The sequence below is a fragment of the Mytilus californianus genome, unplaced genomic scaffold (assembly GCF_021869535.1).
Source record: "Mytilus californianus isolate M0D057914Y unplaced genomic scaffold, xbMytCali1.0.p SCAF_15, whole genome shotgun sequence".
In the NCBI taxonomy this organism is placed as follows: Eukaryota; Metazoa; Mollusca; class Bivalvia; order Mytilida; family Mytilidae; genus Mytilus; species Mytilus californianus.
In genome coordinates, this window is record NW_026262637.1 from 3,811,696 (window position 1) to 3,836,908 (window position 25,213).

Genomic DNA, 25,213 nt, shown 5'->3' on the forward strand with positions numbered 1-25,213 from the left:
CAAACAAAAATATAAATAAATTTCTTAAGCAGGTTTTGTTCCAATTGTCAAAATTAATGAATTTTTCGATAAATTACTGTAATTTTAACAACAAAAAACCAAACTGATCAATTTCAGTGTGAAGTACCATACCATTTTTATAAATAAAAATACTCTTCTCTAAATAACAGTAGGTATTTAATATTTTTATTTCATAAAAAGCTGTTCAATTTTGAAACAACTGTTTGTGAAACAAGTTATACAAATTTGGTTTGAGAAAATTGAAAAGAATTTGAAAGAAAGCTTACTTTATTGATACAACATTGTAAAATCCCCAAGAGTTAAAGCTCAATAAGGTCAATTTCTGTATAAAATTTAACAGAGACAGTTTTATAACTTTTCTTCACTCACAGGACTTCAAAATATTTACCTTTCACTATCACTTAGTGTTCCTGTTTGTGGAATGACAATATATGGTGATTTCATGTGAACAGATATATGGAATGTCTGAAATAAAAATAGTATTGGTATGAAATGTTTTTATACACAACAAAATGTCATAACATCATCAATATAAATATAAACTTTTTATGATTCCTAGTCCAAATAATCATGAATAGTTATAAGAAGATGTGGTATGAGTGCCAATGAGACAACTCTCCATCCAAGTCAACCATAAAAAAGTAAACCATTATAGGTCAAAGTTCGGTCTTCAACACGGAGCTTTGGCTCACACTGAACAGCAAGCTATAAAGGGCCCCAAAAATTACTAGTGTATAACCATTCATACGGGAAAACCAACGGTCTAATCTATATAAAAAACGAGAAACACTTATGAACCACATCAACAAACGACAACTACTGAACATCAGATTCCTGACTTAGGACTGAAGTCTTGAAAGGCTATTTCAATCTTTTGCAGTGGAGGGCATCACAGCAAAAAATTAAAATAGCCTTTCAAGACGTCATAATTATTTGGACTAATGGTTCCTGAAGACAGCAGGATATTGCAACCCACAATTAATTCGTCGTCCAGAGCTTTGTTTTATGATGCAAAAGGATGTATATATACAGAATTTGAAAACTGTTCCTACTTTTACAGTTGCAACTTATAGATCTTTATTTTATTCTATCAAGAAGCATGTCTCAACTAGTACTGAATTTGACAAACCATCTGAGCTATTACAGCCATGGAAACTTGCAGATTTTTGCTCTAAAGCACATAAAATCTGTACTTCACAAATATTTTGAAATTCAATCACTATTTTGAACTTTAATCACTGCATATATAATTCTTTGTTTGATTCTGTGAAGAAATGTATCTAATATAACATTGAGAATGGAAACAGGGAATGTGTCAAAAAGACAACAACACAACCAAAGAGCAAAAAACAGCCCAAGGCCACTAATGGGTCTTCAAGACAGAGAGAAAATCGCACACCTGGAGTAGGACTTCAGCTGGCCCCTAAACAACAATGTATACTAGTTCAGTGAAAATGGATGTCACACTAAACTCCAACTTATATAAACCAAAATTAAAAAAAGACCATACAAGAATAACAAAGGCCAGAGGTTCCTGACTTGGGACAGGTGCAAAAATTTGGCGGGGTTAAACATGTTTTGTGAGATCTCAACCCTCCCCTATACCTCTAGCCAATGTGGAATAAATAAACAAAGTAATCTGTATAGACAAACTTCTAAGTTAACCAGTGGCAAGTTGTGCACTATTGCTCAAAACAAATGTTCTGTAAATTCAGAAATTATTGTTGTAAGGTTTTCATTATTGCGGATAATGCGACGGGTGAGTATCCCAATAATAAAAACTCACATTCTGAAATCTGATGCATATATTTGTATGCAATTTTCCTATATTCAAAATAATAATTCTCACATTTAATCTGTCATGAGGAAATCACAGTAATAAATGCAGGTAACAATTTCTGAATTTACAGTATATGAATTGTTTTTTTTTTTACACATCTTCTAATTCTTGTATTGGTAACTTACAGATTTTTGATCTATTGCATAAAGTAGTGTATCTCTACTGTACTCCACAAATCCTCTCAATTTAGCCATAGCTATTTCATTCAGGTCAACCTCACTTTCCTTGTCTGGAGTTTGGAAAAATGATAAAACTTGTGTCACAGCATGCTGAAATAAAAAGGTCAATGAAATTCTATATATTCAAAACCAGTGAAAAATTGCAAAATCTACAAAAACAAACAGTGTCCATCCTTATAGTCTAACTGGACAATTTCTAGATCCTTGGTTTGCAGATAGATATTTTAATATTTGTTTAATGGTATTTGCATGAAATTGTTGTCATTAAAGAATTGCTGTTGCTATTGGTATAAATTTTGGTCTTTTATTATCTCAATATTAAAAGAGATTGTTGTATTATGTATATCTATGATCATTTCTATTTCAATGTATATCTACCCCAGACCTAGATGGTCAGATTTGGCATGTCCTTTTTTTCAAATTTAAGATTTTCATATTTGTTACTGAACATAGCTTCCAACTGTTTTGGTTCCTGCACCACTGATGAATATTATGTACCGGTAGTTGAAATGCATGCCTGGTCTTTTAAACTGTTAGCATGGTATCTTTGATAGATTTTTTTGAAACCATCTTCCCATTAATTTGAAACAAACCTCATCATAAAATATTTCTACAGGTCTAACATTCAGTATCAGGGCCTGGTCAGCTTTATATACATAAGGCAGTGGGTTTAAGTAATAGTCCAACATAAACATCTGTTTATCTGTAGCTAAAAATATACACACATGTATGGGTTAAAAATAAAATATGGTGTATCCTTCAGTATGATATCATAACTAACTTCTTTGACATATTCATAACAACAGTCTCAACATGAAAGTGTAACAGAACCATCATAGTATAGCAGGCATTTCAGCCAAACCTCACAAATGTACCAATGTCCCCATAGTAAGCAATGGCAAAGGTCTATGATTTGAACTTGAAAACCAAAGAAATAATTTGGATAACAAAAACAAAATATGCAGAGCACAACTGAATTATTTGGTGAAGATATGGAAAAAGTAAAAAGATCAGTTAAATTCATTCACTACCTTGCCAGACTCTGAGCTATTTTGAGATTGACTTATTGTATAGACACTTGTTTTTTGTTGAAGACCTTATTTTGACCAAACAATGTCATTTTGTTTTCTTGCTAGGTTGCTGCCTCGTCAAACCCCATACCTCCTTATTTTCAATAAATTTGCTAGGCTCTCAGACAACCTATCACTACGATTAAGATGTTGATGAACTTACTATAAAGTCCTCCATTAGAAGTCAGGATTGTGAAAGGTTTAAATCCAAGTGTAGCGCCCTCTATCTTGAATCCTTCTGTTTTACTCAGAATTCTGAAATTGGACAATATATAATTATAGATTTTAAACAATGATTAATCAATCTTAATCTAAATGTCAAAATACAACAAGAGTATGTGTCCATAGGACACCATGCCCCTATAGTAGAGGTCTATTGTTGATTACGTATACGTACCTTACACCTTTCCCTTCAGGTCTGTTCTCGTATGAAGTCAGCATCTCACAAAGTGAGGCCTTCAGGATATTTCTCCTGTTACTACTCAGTGTAACATCAAACTGTTTTATTTCTAACTGTATTTTGTAAGCTATGTACTACAAAATATAATGAAACGACAATTTTACTGAATAGATCAGATATGAAAGTGTATAAAAGATTTACTGGTCCAATTCAGTGTTCAAAATTTACTCGCATTTTTTTTTTAGAATTGTGTGTAGAATGGAGCATAAAAAAATTCAGATGCATTTTTTTTATGGTGTTTTCTTTTATGTTTACCCTTCACCATCTTTTATTCATATTATATATGAAGGCTGTACATGAATGCTCAAACTACTTTCAACTTTTAACTTTTAAATTATATTGTCCAATCAACTTTTAAATTTCTATGGGTGTTATATTCAACTTTCTAAGTGGCATAAACATTTCTTTAATTGTGGTATTGTTGATAAGCAAATTGCTTGTATCACATCGGTAGTAATCAAATACTTATATAAATAAAAAATTCTACTAGTTCTTTAGACCCCACCCCCCACCCCATGCCCTATCTACTTAAAATTACAAAACCTTCACAAATCTATCAATATTTACATCGTCAGGTAATTTCTGTTGGTCTGCCTCCTCTTTGTAACCAATCTTATCATACAATTCTTTCTTTTCCACTTCAGACAGTTCTCCCCATATTCCTGTTAATACAATTTCATATTAATTGTCAACATTTTGATTTTGCCAGTATCAGCTGGTGTTTTCTAACACAATCTGACTATAAATATACATTTAAAAATAATTAAAAAACATGAGAAGTACCCTTGACAAGTAAAGAATGTACTGGTTGATTTTTTTCTTTCTGGGAAAACATGATTTATCTACATGTATTATGATTAGTTGTAATTGACTTTGAGTAACTATGAGTCCTCTTAGATTGGTACTTTGTGTCTTTTCGTAACTTTTGGTGCTTTGTGTTGATCTAATGAGTCAATCCTTCTCCATCTGATTTTTACAGTTTGTTCTTATGTTGTGTCCAAACATGCTTAACACTGCCACATTCTGTATGTGTCTGTCCCAAGTCAGGAGCCTGTAATTCCGTGATTGTATGTGGTTACAGTCTGTCATATTTCTTTTTCATTTTTTGTATTATCATAAATCAAGCCTTGCAATAAGATAATAAGAATACTGTTAATTCAGAAATTTTTGTGATGTTTTTATTATTGCTACAAATTGCCATATGATTGGTTTCACAAAAACAAAAACTGTCATTTTAAATTTTGTTGGCACAATTTGAATGCATTATTTCCTGAAATCACAATAATTCTTTTCTATTGTCAACCAACGCAATAATAAATGGATGAAAATAATTCTGAGTTTACAGTATCTATCTCCTCCTTAGATTCCTGACTTCTTAATGATAGCTACCTGTTATTTTACTCCTCAATTCTCCACCTCTTTATATCTTATACTTACTTTGTCAAGTGGGGTTCCATTTCCTCCTAGCTAACGAGTGAGACTGCCTCTCCATGTCCATCTTATTTATCTCATCCTCTAGGCTCTACCCCTCTACCCCTTTACCTTATACCTACCATCATTATCAGGTACTTTCATCTCCTTTTACAACTCCTGCTTTTTGTTTTGCAATCTAATACCTTACAGTTCCCTACACCTTAAACCTACCATCCTTGTCAGGAGTTTCTTCAGACTCCTGACTTCACACCTTAAACCTACCTTCCATGTCAGGAGTTTCTATCTCCTCTTCAGACTCCTGACTTCACACCTTAAACCTACTGTCCTTGTCAGGAGTTTCTATCTCCTCTTCAGACTCCTGACTTCACACCTTAAACCTACCACCAATGTCAGGAGTTTCTATCTCCTCATTAGACTCCTGACTTCACACATTAAACCTACCGTCCTTGTCAGAAGTTTCTATCTCCTCTTCAGACTCCTGACTTCACACCTTAAACCTACCATCCTTGTCAGGAGTTTCTATCTCCTCTTCAGACTCCTGACTTCACACCTTAAACCTACCGTCCTTGTCAGGAGTTTCTATCTCCTCTTCAGACTCCTGACTTCACACCTTAAACCTACCATCCTTGTCAGAAGTTTCTATCTCCTCATCAGACTCCTGACTTCACACATTAAACCTACCGTCCTTGTCAGGAGTTTCTATCTCCTCTTCAGACTCCTGACTTCCTCCCCAAGGCCACCACCATGACCCTTCTGACTTCTCTTTTTTCTTTCTCTTTGCTCTTTCAGGTGCTCTCCTCTGGAACTGTAGCACAAATTTGTAAATATATGCTCACAATTAGGTGAAATAAATGTATGTAAAATACCAAAAAGAAAGTAGGGTAAAATTAGCAGTGCCAAGTCAGCAACTTTATCACTTGTTGTCTACATGTATAGATCTTAGTATTTTTGTCTATTAAGGAGTTTGATGTTGATGGTAAATCTCTGGAAGTCTGTGATTTAAAGGTTTCATAACAAGTGAGAAAAAAGATATTTTTCATTGAAATTAAATAACGATTGATTGATTGATTGATGATTGCTTTACACCCCATCAGTGTTAAATAATGAGAGTTGATGTCAAGCTATATTCAATTCTCACATGAAACCTGTCTTTCACATGGTAAAAATTCTATGTGTGTTAAATCCAAAATTCTGTGAAACATTGTTCTTTCTATGGCACCTAAAACATTATGACTTCAAAGGTTAGCTTCTGGCCCAAATGTAAATATCAAACCTTTCTATGTATAGGCTTTAGAAAAGGATAAATGTAGACAAAAAGAAGATTTTGATGTGAAAAATGTGACTATTTTGTTTATTTTTTGAAGAACAAACATATGGCCATGGAGGAAAAGTAGTTCCTCTTGACCGTTGCTAGTTATCATTGACATAACAAATATACAATTTTGTCTTACGTTGCAAAAAAGGCTAACCAAATTTAAAAAAAAAAAATTTCAGTGTGATATGAGAAATATTTCTTCATGTCAGAAATAGATAACAGGCCACAACCATAAGAGAAAGATTTATAATTATTTCTATCACATGCCTTGAACAATTTTGTGGTAATAACACAAAGAGGCATGTTTGAGTGGAATGGAGGCTAGGAAACTTCTGATTAGGATAAGTACCTCAACTTTAGCATCCTCTCTGGCTGTCATGATGTTATGTACATCCATCTCATATTCCAGGTCTTTACAACGTTTTGTAATATTCTCATCGTTAGGATTCTCCAGGTGTTGAAGGTACAGGTGTTTGTAATCTTTAAATTGTTGTCTTTAAAAAGAAATTTTGTCAGTATCATTCAAAAATGCTGACATGTAACAAAATTTGACCAAAACTGATTATTATTGATAAATTTGTGATCTGTAATTTAAGCAAAGCAAAATTAAGGCCATCAACTTTTATTTTGTCTCTGGAAAATAACTTAGTTATTTGTTTATTTCTTTTAACTTGTTTTATACATGCATCAATTAAAGGACTCATTGTACTATTGGAACAGATTTCTTTGGGCAGCTGAACTTTCTTAGTTAAATTCTCAGCATTTTGATAAATTTTTTAATATTTAATAATTTTATAATTTTAAAGCTATAAAATATTCTGATTAACTGAATAATTGGTGGTTACTTTAATGTCGTGTGAGAATAATCAAATGCATATTGGCATATTACCATACTATATTATATACCTATAAACAACAATTTTTGGCCAGGAGAAGGGTCTGATTCTTTCCTGTAGTACCGATTGGTAGGCATATTTCCACCATGATTTGGCATTGCTGACAGGACGTACATTTGGATTTGGACGGTATTTTCTGTATTTCATATTAACCCTTAGTCTATCCACTGCATCAAACCATTTCAGCATACTAATATACTATAATTATATTGAACAAATTAAATAGAAGATAATTGAGATAAAACTTGGAGACTTCTTATTTTTGCTGAAAGGTGTGAGAACTTCAAGTAACTATGAAGATGAAGTACAGCAATGAAGCTACCTGTACAATATGCTATGAAAGTAAGTTTACTGTACACCAACTTACTTTCACAGATACGTTTTTCCTGCTTAGCACTTTCTAGGCAACTGCACTGTCATTTTATTTTAAGATTTCTAAATTTGTTGATGAATTTATATACAGTGATATATGAGAAGATACAAGTATAACATAATTGGGACAAATTTATATTTATATTTTTTTTCAACTTTCAAAATATGGTTAATAATTCTAATTCGTTCGCATTAAATAAGTCTGTTTACAGCATCATAATGGTAACAAGATAACTATATAATTTTTCAAGTAATACAGCCTGCTTGAAAATTCAATTATAAAATATATCTGTTGTCATTTCATGTAATTGGTAATAAAACTTCCATACCTGTCTCCTGGACAAGTAACAATCAATACATTTACATGATTCAGGGGGAGAGAACTGGATGTAAAGTTTTGGCATCTGTAAATCATCTGTGTTGTTCATTATAATCTTTGCCTCAACTGATACTGGCTTTAAAACTAAAAAGAAAGAGGATGCTCTTTTCAAGAAAAATGAAAATAAGTTGATTCATTTAATATCTTTTTACACAAAATAATGGTTTTGGTATGAAATGAATGACCCCTTCATTTAATAAGATGGGGACTTGGGCCCCTTCTGGCATCACAGGCACATCAGTATGCCAGCCTGTATATCTTTATAGGCTATATTCCAAAAATCTTCTAAACACCTGTATGAATCATACACAAAAAAGGCCCAGGCAAAGTTGTTGTATAACTAAATGCCACAAGTAAACAAAGTCCACTAGTAAATGAATTTTGATCTGAACAGCTCTTCAAAGACTGAACAATATATCATTAAGTCATTGTCAGTCTTTTAGTGGATTTTAAGACTATAACACTGCATTTAATTCAGTACTGTTTAAACAATTCGCTTGCAGTCAAATCAGATCTGTTTAGTCTATGATAAGACTTTTTAGTAGTTGTTATTTATCTGTTCACATCAACATCATATTGAATTGTCTAAAAAGTTACTGAACAGTACTGAATTGACTGCCAAGTGAAATGAGAATATCTTTGAAGTATCTGATGCATCAACATTTCCAATCAAAACAATTGAACATTAAAGGCTTCTCTGAACTGGCAATAGGCAATGTTTAAAATTTAAACACACTTTCTGGACTTTGTTTTAATATAAAGCCTAATTTTAATTACAACTTTATTTTCAAAAATACAGGCTGTAATATAGTGGTTGTTGTTTGTTGCTGTATATCATATTTGTTTTAGTTTCTTGTTTTGTGCATAAATCAAGCTGTTGCTACTACATTTGTCATGTCAGTAAGGGCATTTTATAGCTTGCTATATATGCAGTATGGGATTTGCTCATTGTTGAAGGTGGTGAATCTCTGGTGGATAGTTGTCTCATTGGCAATCATACCACATCTTCTTATTTTAATATTCCAATAAAAATCATTATCACTAATATAAGTAATTTACATGTATGTAAAGAATAATCTCTAATCCCCTGTGTTGTACTTACTGTGCTCAAATTCTTCATCTCTTATCCTGTTTGTACTGACAGCCATCTTTAGTAAATCCTAAAGAATATGAAATAAACTATTCAGAAGGATAAATAGGATTTGAATTTACTGAGCATCTTATATTATTTTGACAAATAATCAAACTGATTAATGGATCAAACAATTATTGTTTGCTTAACATCAAGTGGAGAGTATGTCATACATATTCAGTATCTAACTTGTTTAGAATGTGATAAAAAAGAAGTTCTATTTCAGAAACAGATAAAACTTTACCATTTTCACAGCAAAAGCTTGTTTAGATGCATATGGTTACAAAAGGTTTAAAAACAATGTTTGTTGTTTGTTGATCAGCTTTCCTACTCTAAAAATATTTATTTTTAACAACTATCACTTTTTTTAAAATGCTCTTGTAACAATTAAATAAAATTGGATAAATTCATTAAAACATCATCATTTCTTTGCTGTAAATGTCATAAACTTTACTTTACTATGAACATTCTAGTTTGAATTGTTAGCTTAATCACAAAGTCAAGTGGAAAATCTTGGTCAAATACAAATATATAATTTTCATTTTTCATATTAATCATTGAAGTAAATATATTTGCAAGGTGTAAATGATCCTGTACCTTCCATTTTCCACTTTTGATCCTTTCTGGTTTTCCAACTAAGTCTAAATCCTTCACACAATGATTCCAGTATAGAGATAAATTTGTCAGTTTTCCAAGCTGAAATAAATGGTAAGTAATTATCAAGTAGGAAGCATACAGAGATCTTACATAACAGGAGATTGTTAAAGCTGTATGTTTACCTCTAAATGCATGTCTTTGTATTGTTAGAGTCTTGTCTCACAAATACTTTTATTCTTATGCAACAAATATTATTAATATTAAAAAGTCATTTTATACTGTGTTTTTATAGTTTCTTGTTTAGCTACAATATTTCTCTTTTACTCACTTCACTACTGATATTAAGTCTCTACAGGTATTTGACTAGGTTTCATCCTTCTTTTTTTTTTCCTCCTATTTCTTTTTTTCTTTTTGTAAATTTCTCATTTGTCATAGATTTATATACATATTTCATAGTCAACAGAAGTAGCAATTGGTGGATGTGGGTTGGTATACTACCAAAATCAGATACAAACAGTCAAAAGTACCATCTGGTTGACTATGGTTGGGGAGGAATGTAAGAACCTGAGTCAACCAATCACAAACAATCAAAATAGAAGTTTGTTCTTACCTTATGAAGAAGTGTAGCTTGACTGTCCAGTTCTGTTTCTTGCCAGTTTTTGTCTGTAGTATGAACTGTAAATTGGTTTAGTATTCCACCCATGGCAAAGGAATAGTCTCCGTGTGTAATAGAATCCTCGTACCTCACGTGAATGTTGCTGACGGTGATCTAAATAACGAGGAAATATCACTAGATGCTCAATATGCATACTCCTCATCAATATTCTCCATTGTACACAAAACTTCATGCTTACTTTTCTATAAAACCCCTTACAAACTTAATTTTATTTTTTTCACAACAGCTTTTTCTTGTTTTTACATGTACAATGTATTTTGATAAAATAGTTGGAAAAAGAAAGAGGTGTGTTGGATGTACATATTTCTCCAGTAGAAATATCAAGGTCTGAAAACCAAAAAAAATATACTGTGTAAACTCAATGATTGTCTTTGGCTTTTGGCGTCAATGGTTGGCTGTCTAATTGACTAATACTCCACATCATCATGTATTACCTTAAAAATGTGTAAAGGGTTCCATGGAAATCTGTTGCTACTTTCGGTATTAAAGTGTATTGTTGACTGATAAAAACTAGGTTCATTTATCAGTAAAAAACAGAAAATCTTTTTAAAAAATTAATTTCTTTCTACAGATGCTATTCATTTTCAAAATTTTGCTCTGTACATTGCCTTTGATCATTAATAAATGGAGAATGTGTCCATGGGCCACAGATGCCCCTGCTTGTAAATATGCATAAGTCAACTTCCACATACGAATGCAGAATTCACGTAGCTAAGACCGTTTTGTGATTATAAGCATAAGTTTCATAACATTTGGTTGAGGTAAACTAAAGTTAGAGAACGGAAACGACAGATTTAGCATTTTTTTTATTTATAAAGGGGCATAACTCAAGAACGGTAAAAGTGACGCCTTTAAATTTCAACTTGATCTGTGTTTTGTGGTAATAAGCATTGTATTTAAGTTTTATATAACATTTGGTTGAGGACAAACTAAAGTAAGAGAAACGGAAACGAAAGATTCAGCAATATTTATGTTTATAAAGGGGCAAAACTCATGAACGGTAAAAGTGACGCCACCCAATTTCGAACTTGATCTGTGTTTTGTGGTAAAAAGCATTGTGTATAAGTTTTATAACATTTACTTGAGGCAGACTAAAGTTAGAGAATGGAAACGAAAAATTCAGCAATTTTTATGTTTATAAAGGGGCATAACTTATGAACGGTAAAAGTGACGCCACCCAATTTCGACTTTGATCTGTGTTTTGTGGTAATAAGCATTATGTATAAGTTTTATAACATTTGGTTGAGGCAAACTAAAGTTAAAGAACAGAAACCAATTTTCAGAAAGGACAGATGGGACGGACGGACATGATGGACGACAAGGGTAACACTTAATCCCATCCGCTTTGGCAGGGGTATAAAAAAGCTTTTGTCCAAATTTTGTAAACTTTTATGAAGGTTTGACTGAACTTAAATGCTGAATGTAGGATCATTGAAGACCCATTGGTGGCCTTCGGCTGTTGTCTGCTCTATGGTCGGGTTGTTGTCTCTTTGACACATTCCCCATTTCCATTCTCAATTTTATCACTATAGCTTGCTACCATGACAAAATGTTGCAGGCTTGACTACAAATGGTTGAATCTTCCAACGAAGAAGTGTATTGCCTACCATCTCCGGATAATATAAGCAGAAACAGGTAAGTTCATTTTTTGATCCTGAAAAACTAAAAAAAATCACACGGGTAAAAAATAAAGGTACATGACCTCATGTTCTGAAGACAAATCTGTTTAAGGAGTTGGTTGAACTCTGTGAAGAAATTTTCAAGGGGTCACCGATTAGTGACCAAGAACAAGCAGATGACAATGACGATGAGTTTGAGTTCACATTTACTATTAAAGATACAGTGTAACAAGGTCATAACATGTATAATGTACTTATAACTGACTTAATTACCGTAATGTTATTGAGAACGTATTTCCAAATCTTCTCAAATAACCCTGGGTTCTTCTCTGCTTGGCTGGCTGTAAAATACAAACCAAATTAAGAATTGAGACACTAAAGGTCTTTTAAATGAAAACCAATATAATTATTTAAAAATAAGAAGTCTACTTGTTGAGTATTCACAAATCAATTTCTCATATTCTTCAACTTGGGAAGTGGAGTAATGGCATGGAGTAAAACATCCATTTAAGTAAGTAAATTCATTAACATTCAGAATTAAATAATCTATAAAATTCAAAGAAAACAAATATATCTAGCTTATATAGAAAATATTGTCTGACACTCTCACTTGTCTGAGTTTAGTTTTTACATTTGTGATGAGGTCCTCTCTGTAAAGTTATTACAAATCAACTTTCTGATAGGTTGTATCTGTAAATGTATTACTAACCAACTTTCTGATAGGCTGTCTCCTCAAATGACCGTAGTTTAGCTTGTTTGATTGCATGGCTGAGGTCCTCATCTTTCTTTTTGTCATAAGGTCTGTCTGCCACTGGTCCAGCTATGATATATAGTCCACTTAATTCTAAAGTGACCTCTGTGCTGGTCCCTAACAGGTTCGACCATGGTATGGCAATCTTTACATATTCTGAAATTAAAGTAACACTAAATACAATTTACAATTCCTGAGTGTCAAAAAAAGAGCATGAGAACTGGAAGTAAAACCGAGCATGGACAGGTTCTTGTAAGCTAAACATTGACACAATACCTGTATATACTTACCTTGAGTTGTTTTTTATGAATAAATTACACCAGTTGACCCAAGGTCAATCAGCGTAAACGACATCATCCAACAACAGGTCTTTCTGCGACATAAGATAACCATTGTGACATAGGAAATAACATGAATTTGAAAGTAGTCTATTTCAATCAAATTGCCATCCTTTTAACAATTTTTTGGATATTTCTCTATTTCAAACCATGCCATCCTTTTTCTTAACAATTTTGGTATTTCTCTCTATGTTATAAATCATACTATCCCATAGATATAGCAATTTTGGATATTCTTTATTTTAATCTTTTCCTAGATGACACTTTATAAATTGTTAGTTTTTTTTCATTTAAATACTGGTAAGTTATAAATATAAAACTGGGATGGGAAGATGAACTTATACTCATTATGGATATACTTTATCATCTAAAATACTACAAGGCATTAGTTAGATTCTGCTGTAGCAAACAAATAAGTTATCAGATATACATGTACTATGTAATATTTGTTTATTTTTTTTCAAGTGCATTTATTGTTTATGATAAATTATAGATAAAAATGCACATATACCAGCTGATACTTTTAATTACCACATGATGTCAACAAGCTGTTATTTGTGTCAGGCCTCTTATTTTAAAAATTTTTAGTTTAATATAGTTTTGGTATTGATTAACAATTAATCTTACTTATCTGCATGGTAAATTTTAAAAGTAGAAAACAAACTTCTAAATGAAATAAAAGGGTACCAATAAACTTCTAACTGAACATGTAATTACAATAATTGTTATTATTATATAATTATATTAAGCTCCCAGTCTCAGAATAAGAACAAATATGTCAGTGTATGAATCCAAGACAAAAGTCTAATAATTGTACCAGGTGCTAATATTTGCTAACATCTGTTACCTAACAGACCCATTAATATCTGAGTGTTCAGTTTCCGTTACTTTTAATTCATATTCACAAAGCCACCATTATTTAATGCACCTGTTAACATCTCCATTAAACTAAGATATATATATATCATGTATATCATAAATACTGTTTGTCATGAGAGATTTTAAATATTTTAACTTCTTTTAAAGTATATATTTTGGAAAGTATTGACATAAAATTCTGAATTTGCATACAATTGACAATTTTTCCAGTTTCCTGTTTTCAGATATTTCATGATAAATATCTTAGTTTTTGACTCAACATAGTAATTTCTGGTCATTCAATTTTGTCAGTTTCCTTTTAAGCTTCAAGTAGAGTTACCTTTTTCTGATTGTTTAGGGTTTCCTATTTTCAGAGAATTTATGATAAAATGTTAGATTTTGCCTAAAAACAGATTTCTGATCATGAAATTTTTGTCGGTGTCCTTACACAATCCTGTTTGTGATGTTTAAAATAGAATTACATTGTAACAAAGATATTGCTCCATTATCAACATATATATTTAAAGGAGTAGGTCCAGTAAGACCCCATTTTGGCCCGAAAATATAGCAGTTTTACAAAATTGTTAAAATGTAAACTTTTAGTTATTTATTGGAAAGAAGAATGCGTCTGCTACGTAAATATGGGCTGTTTTTTGAAAATACAATGCCCAAAGCATCGGGATATCGGGAACTAGCATCATTAATTCGTGCAAAGTTACTGAAATCTTCACAATTTTAACATTTTAGTTAAATTTTAGACGGTTTTCGTCTTAAATGAAAGTGGCCGCATTTGTGTTCATTCTTAATATTGAAATGTAAGTTGTATTTGATGATAATACATAACATATATAAAGGTTGAGGATGAACACGGATGCGGCCACTTTTATTTTTGACAAAAACCATCTGAAAAGTGACATTTTTTGGCATATTTGATAGATTTTTCATATTTAAGCTAGAATCGGAGCGTTTTTAATGACTTAATCAGTTAAAATCTTTCACATGAACTAATTGAATCAACTGAATAAGACACTTGAGTGTTTAAAAAGTGTCCAAAATCTTTCGTCAGATGAACCTGAAATTTGAGGCCAAAATCGGCCCTTACCGGACCTACTCCTTTCCCCGATTTCACTGATTTTTTTTTTTGGTCATTTTTATTAAAAATGTTGATAATTTAACCCAAAATTATCAATTTCCACTATTATGAACTTGGTAGACTTTTAAATTAACATCCAATATGATGACATACAAGAACAATCATGTATCTGTTGATATTTTAGTGATCTTTAATACTAATTTCCCAAGAAATCCTCTTTACCAATTAAAGATAAAAAAGATAAATTATGAATCATGTAAAAAAAAAATTTCATCACACTATGTTTTGAATATATTAGTTCTTTAATTACATTTTTAGGTATGGGACTCCCTTTCCCAATTACAAATCCAGGATCATTGCAGACTGCACTTGAGTTCTATCCTGATAACATTTATATATATAACATTACAGCATGTTACAGAGACAATTTAAAACATCACTATTGCATGGAACAAATTAAAAACAAATCTGCATTCTAATAAATTTGCATGGTATAAAACTGTAATAACTCGGGCATATTTAATATAACAGCTCAATCTGTTCCCACGTGAGACTACAATGAACACTGCAGTAATACAACTGCTTCTAATACCATGAATACAACATCAATATATATATACCAAAATGATTGGAAAATCTATAAATCTGTCATAGATTTATCAGATTACAGGAAGTTCTGGCTCCTAGTGATTTTATAACTTTTTTCATTACTTCAATGTACTTGTCAAATTACAATAATAAATATTCATATGCAAGGATTAACTTTTACCACTTTAGTTTTATTTTTAATGGCATTATTTTAAAATGATGTTTTTTTGTAAATTTATATAAAATATTTAATGTAAAGATTTTTTCTCAATTTAAAAAAAATAATAATTCTATTGTAATCAAATTTAAATATGATACCAAAAATAAAGTAAAATGATAACATTTAAATAGAATTACAATGAAGCTTCCTTTACCCTAGGAGAACATTTGCTTAGGGTAATACATTATATTAGAGAGCCTGGCACTCTGAAATCATAATTTTAAAAAGAGACATTTTACAATCAAATTAAAAAGGTTTTTAACTAAATTATAGGTAGAGTCTTAAAAAAAAATACATTTCAAGACTGCACAAAAGAATGAATTAAATTTGACCTGTTGTAAATTAAAAGGCATCATTTGTGTTTATTCAAATTCCCTGAACTACAAGTTAAGTTAAGTTGATATATCAAGAATTTACAAATTAAATTTGAGAGTCTAAGGTAATACTGAATAATCCAGAACCCACTGTTGGTAACATCAGACACCAAAAGGTTAATGTTCTTTGGACATGTTGGAGGATGCCGCTGTACCAAGTCAGGAATATGACAGTTGTTTTTCACTCATTATGTTGGTTGATTACATGTGATTTCATCAGTTTATATGGACTTCCCCTTTTTGAATATATATTAGAATTTCGGTATTTTTGCTATTTTCTTTTATAAAGTGTTAAATTAAATGGTGGAGTCAATGATAGTATTGATCTATTTATAGACTGGTTGAGAAAGTTTACTTGGCTTGGGAGATATAAATGACAATCAGACCATTTAATTCTTTTGGCCTGAAAAAGAGATTCTATGAATTTATCTGGCATCAAAATTAAATCATGGATGAGAATATGCATGGTATTTACTTTGTTTATTGGTATGGAGAAAAATAAAAATAATTTTATCTCACAAGCTTAAGGCATGGAATTAAGTGTGCATGCATATGCTCAATTAATGCATAGCCAAGGAAAAACAAGCCAGTTCCATAAGATTTCCCTTGCTAGTAAGTCTACTAAAGTAGAGAATTTACTTTACTACTTGGCCTAACCAGTTTGGTGTTATCAATGTTGTTTTCTCTTGATCTTCTACAATGATTACTAATACAAGGTTCAATATCCTTGTTCCTAGACAATGCTAGACAAGAATGTACATTTTGTGTTTCTGGCCTAACAAAGATTTGACTGTAGTAATGGCTAGGTTTAGGCTAGGTTTAGAATGTACATTTTGTGTTTCTTGCCTAACAAAGATTTGACTGTAGTAATGGCTATAGGTTTAGAATGTACATTTTGTGTTTCTGGCCTAACAAAGATTTGACTGTAGTAATGGCTAGGTTTAGGCTAGGTGTAGAATGTACATTTTGTGTTTCTGGCCTAACAAAGATTTGACTGTAGTAATGGCTAGGTTTAGAATGTACATTTTGTGTTTCTGGCCTAACAAAGATTTGACTGTAGTAATGGCTAGGTTTAGAATGTACATTTTGTGTTTCTGGCCTAACAAAGATTTGACTGTAGTAATGGCTAGGTTTAGAATGTACATTTTGTGTTTCTGGTCTAACAAAGACTTGACTGTAGTAATGGCTAGGTTTAGAATGTACATTTTGTGTTTCTGGCCTAACAAAGATTTGACTGTAGTAATGGCTAGGTTTAGAATGTACATTTTGTGTTTCTGGCCTAACAAAGATTTGACTGTTGTAATGGCTAGGTTTAGAATGTACATTTTGTGTTTCTGGCCTAACAAAGATTTGACTGTTGTATTGATTATATTATTTTTTATAACACTAATGAAATATCATGTCCTTGATTTTCTATCATTATAATTCAGGCTAATAGTTTTGTCAATAACAATTTTATAAATGAACTATTTGACATTACTTTTATGATTAACTTAGGGCAATTAAATGCTGAAGTCATCACTTTTTTGATGATTCAATCATTCAATGCAATGGTCTGTCCATACTTCTAATCATAAAGCTAATTCAATTGTCCTTTGTATGAATAAACGTGAATGTGAACAGTGTGGTGTATACAACATTAAAACAGCAACCCATCAAACAAAATGAAAAAATCAAAAGACATCTGGAGGTCAACTTACAGACCCAAAAATAGACATGTGTCAATACAATATATCAAGCTCTAAACTGAACATCAGTCTAGAAACAAAATTAATGTTTAAATTAACTTCTTCTCAGGAATATCAATAATTTTGACATCAAAATCAAATTTCCTAAATGACATAAACCATTGAGATAAAAGTAAAGACAACCACTTACAATGTTTCTGATTTGGAACAATTACATTAGGTAGCAAACAATTAGTTTTTATAGAGTCAATTATCTTGCTCATTTAACATTTAAGGAAAGAAATTAATTAAGTCTCAAATTAGAATACGTACCATATTAAAATACAGAGTTATAAAGTGATTTATTAAACAGGGAAATCATTGCTAAAACAAAGATCACTCTGACTGATAGAAAATACCTTTATATTTTAATCAATAAAAAGATGAATACTCAAGCTAATCCAAATGACAGATGTTAGCAAAGGTAACCTATACTGATTCATGCAGGTAATTATTTTGGTCTTAATTCATACTAAAGGTTTTTGTTTTCATGCTTCACCCATTTAAAGAATATCAATTAGATCTAGATCTATAGATAAGGTTCATTTTAGGAAAGCAATTCCTTTGAATCAGACTAACTGCCATTATATATCTATTTGTCATAATTTGTCATTTCTGAGACCATTGTTATTTATGATATATATACAATCAATTCCCAGGATACTGACAAAACCTTTCACCAGATGATCATGTCTGTAATGGTAAAAGAACAAGATAGGTTAATTGTGTTAAGCAAAAATAGATTAACAGAGAAATTTATCCTTTCTGGACATTTCTGCTCACCACATGTTGGAGTGTATTCGGGTATTTAGGATGGTGTTTTTGAGAATTACATATTTTTTCAAATCCTTAAAAACTAAAGACCACATGGACTGGCTACTTACCAACTTGTCCTGCCTTGACTTCTAGAGGGAATTCTTTACCTAGCTGTAAAAGAGAGGAAACAGATATCAAACGGATAGTCATATTCATTATAATAATCAAATAATAAATAAATAATTGTGATATGGTAATAAAACAAAGGTGATAAGTACTGCTAAAACCTTCATGTACTTAATTCTAATATATATAAGTACTTAATATTATGTTTTTTCATCATTTTCAGAAAAGAAATCATCATACCTTTAAGGGCAGACTTTTTCAAATTTTCAAAATCCAAGGAATAAGTCAGTAAATTCTTAAACAGACCAATATTGTCTCTTGACCTGCATTCTACATCACTTAAGGTGGAACATTGGTATATATTTCTTCATATAGAATTTCACATACTTTGCCAGAATCCAGATTTTTCCATGCTTTTTTCAAAAATATAATAAAAACTATGAGTCATTGTTATATTTTTCAGGCTACAAGTCGTGCAAAATTCCCCAAATTTGCATAGATTGTTCATTAAAAAACACTTTTTTTGTGAATAAACAGAAATCTATGAGATAGAATTTTGAAATAAAATATGAGAAGATAGGTTTTAAAATATGCTTTAAGAAAATAAAAAGAAAAAATGGTGTCACCGACCTTGTTTTCTTGCTACAAGTAAAAATTGAAAATTTCTCTTTCATTCCTTTATAAAAAATTTACTATTTGAGTTATTTCCCTTAAATGGTGAAGTTGAAAAATTGCATCGGACAATAAAAAATATTCAGTATTAGTTAAAAGAATTCAAATAATGCAATAAATCACTTATTTCTCTTTATCTAAACTAACAGACTTACACATTAATTGACAATATGACTAAAGTATTTGCAGATTAAGGCAAAGAACTAGACCTATTGTGAACTGCTATTCTATAATCCAAAATGGCAGTATATACAGTTAATCTACGTTAAAACCACCTTCACTGTCATAAAGACTGGAAAAGTGTAAGAGTTTTCAAAACACACAAAATGCTTGAATAAGGTGATTCCCTGGCAAAATTCTCAGACTTAACTGTTTTTATCTTTATAGCACTGAAACCAGGTATAACTTATTATCCCAAGAATTGTATATTGTGTTTATAAGGTCAACATCTTAAATCTGTGTGCAATCATTTATTGTGCAAAGTTTGAAAACTGTTGATGGAAACCTGGTTTAGTAAGGGATGACAAAAACTAAGTACCCTCCAAGTATTTCCAACGGAATGATAAACAGAATAATAGACAAAGTAGACTGGTTATTAGACCTTTTCTCATCTCTAGCAATGTAGGAACTACCCTACTGAAAATGTAAAGTGGGATTTCACTGAAAATACCAGTGGAGTTCCATCAGAGTTCCATTGGAATACCACTGTATTACCACTGGGAAATTTGGTCGGGATTTTCATTGGACATTCATTGTTTTCCATTGGGATATCAGTGGAATATCCAGTGGGATTCCGGTGAATACTCGAGTGGAATACAGTGGAAATTCCATTGGAATACCAGTGAAAACTTCGTTGGAATACCATTGTTTTCCCACTGGACATTTATTGTTTTCAACTGGGATACCAGTGGTAATTCCATTGGAAATTGTAACAATCAACCAAAGAAAACCAGTGATATTTCAATGGAAATTGACAATTCCACTGAAATGTTAGATATCATTTTGCATGCACTGCTTATTTTTGAATGAATTAAAAATAAAACTTGAAATAAGACAATAACCATTTTAATGCAAGTCAACAATTAAAGAAATTACAACAGTTTATACATTATCCACATTTAAGACCTTTTAAACGAAAAGATCAACCTCTTTAAAATATTAATGTTGATAAATTATCATTTTTTAGTCAAAGATGTATTTACTTAATTGTACATGTAAATAATTTTTCTGGTTAAATCATTCATAAGTCCGTGGTAACTTTTGGTCCTCTTGAAATCTTTCACAAATGGTTTTAATTTTCAATTTTACAAATTTGTTTATTGTGCATTAAACAAACAAAAATGTCCAGTTTACATGCATATGAAATACTTTGTCAGTTTTCTTCATCATCCATTGATATTATTCATGAATTAAGTCCAAAGTTTCTGCATTCCAATCCTGTTCCATTAAGTCTTCATTGATTAATCTGAAAGAAAAAAAATCATACATCATAACATGCATAGAATTTTGAATTAAAATAATATTACAATACCATGCTCCAGTCTGCAATTATTCAAAAATATATGTTACTGGCATATTTTTTGTTTGTTTGTTTAATTTATTCACAACATTTATACACTAAGAGCAATTTAGACACATGTATGTCTATTGTTGAAGACTATGTGTTCTCTAGATATCTTTGGCTATAGTTGTTGGGTTGCTGTCTCTTAGACTTATAACACACATCTCTTTTTATCAAAATAGACTTTTATAGTTCATGGATCAGGTGTCTATCAGAAGCCAAATAAAATAGTATGTGTGGTTCCAGTTACATTTAAGGTAGGTAGGTAAGGATTTTTTTTATTTTATGGCTTTTTTTTTACATTGAGTCTATGGGAGCAACATTCTGACTTAAACAGTGCTTACTAAAAAATGACAAAAAAATCTTTAGGATAGGCTATTGTTAAGAATAAAAATAAGGTAGGTAAGGTAATTGGAACCACACATACATGTATATTTTTATTTAGCCTCATATTATCTTTCCCTTTGTGTTGTGTTTGTTGTTGGTTTACTATCTGGTTGAAGCATACCAGACACCTCATTTTATTCACATAATAGCCATGATTAACCATTGTGCATGATGATCAGATCAATGTTTTTGGGATGTGTTTACAGCTTATAGATGTGAATGATTAATGTATTTTTATTTCAAGTGTGGGAAGGATGAAAAAATAATTCAATAAGTACCTTTCAATAATCTTATGCTCAAATTTCTTTTCTGCTGCTGGATCGTTTGTTTTCATCATGTTTTCATATTATTGAGTAGATATTGATCGATGCACAGTCATCATTTTTGCAGCTTTGTACCTTCACCATGATCAATCCCTTTTAATATATGGACAACCTAAAAAAAAATGTAAAAACATTTTATTAATTATTTTTAATTCTGGGTCATGACCTGTATGCATCATATATTACTGATATTTATCATACAATGTACATATATAATTAAGAAGCTTCTTTCATTAAGTATAAAGATTCTAAAACACAATATTAACCTTTAGGGATTTTTTGTGTTGCATGTCTATCCAAATCAGAACATGACAAAATTAAGTTGAATGTGCCGGACATTGTGTAGTAAACACCTCATTTTATTCACATGTATTTGAATATTGAATAATAAAATTATTATTACATTCCCACCTCCCCCTTTTCAGAACACCAAACGGTCATCCTCAAAGTGTGAACTAACGGAGCCCATGAATGAAACTAAAGGGGGTGTATATCTTTTTTTTAATTTTAATTAAAAATATTCATGATGTAAAAATCAAATGTAAAATCTCTTTAAAATTACCCTGTATCTGCTGTACGTCTGCCCTACATCAGCACATCGTCTCATCGTAAATTCTTGGTTCAACAGCTAATGCCATGCCTAAATGTTCTGCCTTTAATGTCTATTTCTTTATTTATCGAAGGTTGTTGAGTATTAATAATTATTAACATGATTAATGTAACCACAGCTGGACAGGATACATACTCGTACAATATTTTTAGTTTCAAATTTGAACACATTCCGTGTATTAATGATAACGACGATCTGATTGGCCGATCGGAAATCCCGGAAATTGAGTTATCCAATCAAATCAGCGGTTATATTTATAGTCTGGTAGAAAAAAATGGCAGCCTCCATGAATGTAAACATGTGTGTTGAAAAACAACATTATAGACTACAGTTTCACGAATTTTCTGCTCAAAATTATGCCAAAACACTGACATTTAGCGTACAATTGATTGGAGCGGATTATATGTGAAATGTTTCTATAGATTAACTTATATGACCCGAGTTCCAGTGCCGAGTTCAGAACATGAAAATGATGAAAAATTCAGGTATCGGGTCCGTTCGCGCCCAATACACGTTCGCACCCTACACGTTCGCACCCCACACGTTCGCCCCCTGGGTCCGTTCGCACCCTTTTTTATAGCAATACACTAACCAACACACGATTAAAAAGATATTCAACACAAAAAACGTCACTTTATTTTGCATGTTTTGAAACAATTAATGAAAAAAAAACTTATTTATAGCAATACAATAACCAAAACACGATTAAAAAATTATTCAACACAAAAATCGTTTTTAGAAAGTCACTTCATTTTAAAACAATTAACAAAAAAAATATTTATAGCAATATACTAACCAAAATACGATTGAAAAATTATTTAAGGCAAAATCAATAAAAAGGGTGCGAACGTGTAGGGTGCGAACGGACCCGGGGTGCGAACGTGAAAGGGGGCGAACGTGAATGGGCGCGAACGGACCCGGATTCAAAAATTCATCACACCGACAAAGTTAAGATATCGAAACAGTTTATAGAACAATGTGGAAAATGAAAGCCGTTCACTTTATTTTTCTCAAAAGAACAGTAGACCAGTAACAGTTAATGAACATGATGAAGTCAAAGGAGAAATAATTATATTATTGTATACATGTAGACTGTAGTGCAGGGCAGTTGCCAGTACGGTCACTTGAAGAAAAAAACGGAGTTATCCTAACAATTCGTACAGACTGAGGATAATTTCTGCAACAGATCTGTTTAAAAACAGCCCTTTTAAGAGCCATGCACATTTTTCAAAAAGAATCTTAATTGTTTTTGTTCGTTAAATCAAACAGAATCTTATTCTCAACCCAATTTGATATAAAATATTCATTTATTTATTTATATTATTGCACATTTAATTTTATTTCTTAATAGTTTAATTTTATGCGTTAAAATGTATCCTTTCAATGTGTCATACTCATAGGCTATATGGTGATGCATTATATTCACCCTACATCTGAGGAGCTACCATTTTATTTAAAGTAAAATGGTAGCTCCTCAGATGTAGAGTGAATATAATAATATTTTGTATATATGTAGGTTTATGAAATATTCATTACATCCCATATATTATCATGATTATAATATTTAATTTCTTATCAGGCCAGCAAATTATATGTTACAAATTAAATCCTTTATATAATAATCATGCACTTAATTATTTGAAGAATTTGAATTAGAAGTAAACATTGTTTTACATGGTATATATTCCTTTAAATTTCTAAGTCCAAAATTCCACTGGAATATTTGCATTAAATCAAAACTCCACTGAAATATAAACAATAATATTCCACTGGAAATTTATTGGAAAATCTTTGGAAGTTTCATTGGAAATTTCACTGATTTTCCATTGGAATTACAGTGTGAAAAATATTCCAGATGTTTTGGATGAAATTCTAATGGGATTCCATTGGAATATTTTTTTCCACTGAATACCAGTGTAATTTCACTGGAAATCCAGTGGAATCCCGTACTCATTTTCAGTAGGGTAATCAAATTCAAATACCAAATGGATTCAAAATTATACTTTTACAGATCTATCTATCATCTGAGAAAAGAATAGGATAGGATATTATGTAATGTTTATCGACAATTAAACTTTGGAATCATGCAAATATAGTTTTAATTTAATATTACTTCAATATGTAGAAAATATGTTCCATATTTTGGGCATGTTTTACATATATATCACATCCTGTTGTTATATTCACATATATATCTCAATCAGCTAATAAGTTAGTCCATTTGAAAAATATACCTATGTAACAAAAGAACTGTGTTGATTGCAAAAAGAAAAGATTTTTTTTTTTTCTGAGGAATCATCTTAATTTTTATCAATTAAATACTACTATACCTGTAAAGTCAGTAGTTCAACCTGAAAAAGACAACAATCATAAAATAAATTGATCAATATAACAAATTCAATTTTTCCAACTGATATATACAAAATATAAATGTAAACTCTGTATACTTTGGATTCAGGTATTTTTCGTTTATTTATATGACCGTACCAATTTTCGTGGATTCAGAAAAAATTGAATTTTCATGGATATTTGATTTTGTGGTTTTGCAAAAGTTTGCATACAAGCCTAAGGGAAATTTATACTTCTTCGAACATTGAAATATTTGAAATTCACCTATACTCATGAAATCCATGAAAATTGGTATCCCACTAAAAAGTAATATAAACGAATCCACAGTACTCTAACAAAATTTATAGATCCCTAATACAAAGAGTATAATCCCCCTTCACAACCAGTGAGGGATTCATTGATTCAGGAGTTGTTAATTGGAAGATGCTGCTTGACAAGTAGACCTGAACGGGCCAATATTACTGTACTTTAATACTAGGTATAGTCATAA

General features: G+C 31.2%; 1 protein-coding gene and 1 long non-coding RNA gene across 9 annotated transcripts in view; both read right to left on the reverse strand.

The window, feature by feature from the left end:
• The window catches only part of LOC127725225 (intermembrane lipid transfer protein VPS13C-like), a 144,021-nt gene that overhangs the window by 104,641 nt on the left and 14,167 nt on the right, over nt 1–25,213 (reverse strand). For all 8 annotated transcript variants that reach the window (XM_052232080.1, XM_052232084.1, XM_052232083.1 and 5 more), the window contains exons 4-20: nt 24,705–24,725; nt 18,824–18,866; nt 12,700–12,897; nt 12,264–12,331; nt 10,306–10,464; nt 9,696–9,794; nt 9,069–9,126; nt 7,917–8,050; nt 7,226–7,413; nt 6,669–6,813; nt 5,686–5,809; nt 4,138–4,232; nt 3,508–3,644; nt 3,274–3,365; nt 2,634–2,749; nt 1,987–2,130; nt 410–486 (exon numbers count right to left, since the gene is read on the reverse strand). In XM_052232080.1, coding sequence (XP_052088040.1) covers nt 410–486; nt 1,987–2,130; nt 2,634–2,749; nt 3,274–3,365; nt 3,508–3,644; nt 4,138–4,232; nt 5,686–5,809; nt 6,669–6,813; nt 7,226–7,413; nt 7,917–8,050; nt 9,069–9,126; nt 9,696–9,794; nt 10,306–10,464; nt 12,264–12,331; nt 12,700–12,897; nt 18,824–18,866; nt 24,705–24,725 — 1,898 coding nt within the window. The remainder of the gene's footprint in view (nt 1–409; nt 487–1,986; nt 2,131–2,633; nt 2,750–3,273; nt 3,366–3,507; nt 3,645–4,137; nt 4,233–5,685; nt 5,810–6,668; nt 6,814–7,225; nt 7,414–7,916; nt 8,051–9,068; nt 9,127–9,695; nt 9,795–10,305; nt 10,465–12,263; nt 12,332–12,699; nt 12,898–18,823; nt 18,867–24,704; nt 24,726–25,213) is intronic.
• LOC127725228 (uncharacterized) lies at nt 20,543–22,852 on the reverse strand. Its single transcript, XR_007992875.1, has 3 exons — nt 22,327–22,852; nt 21,720–21,876; nt 20,543–20,958 (listed from the first exon to the last, which is right to left on the reverse strand). It is a non-coding gene; the product is annotated as an uncharacterized LOC127725228 (long non-coding RNA).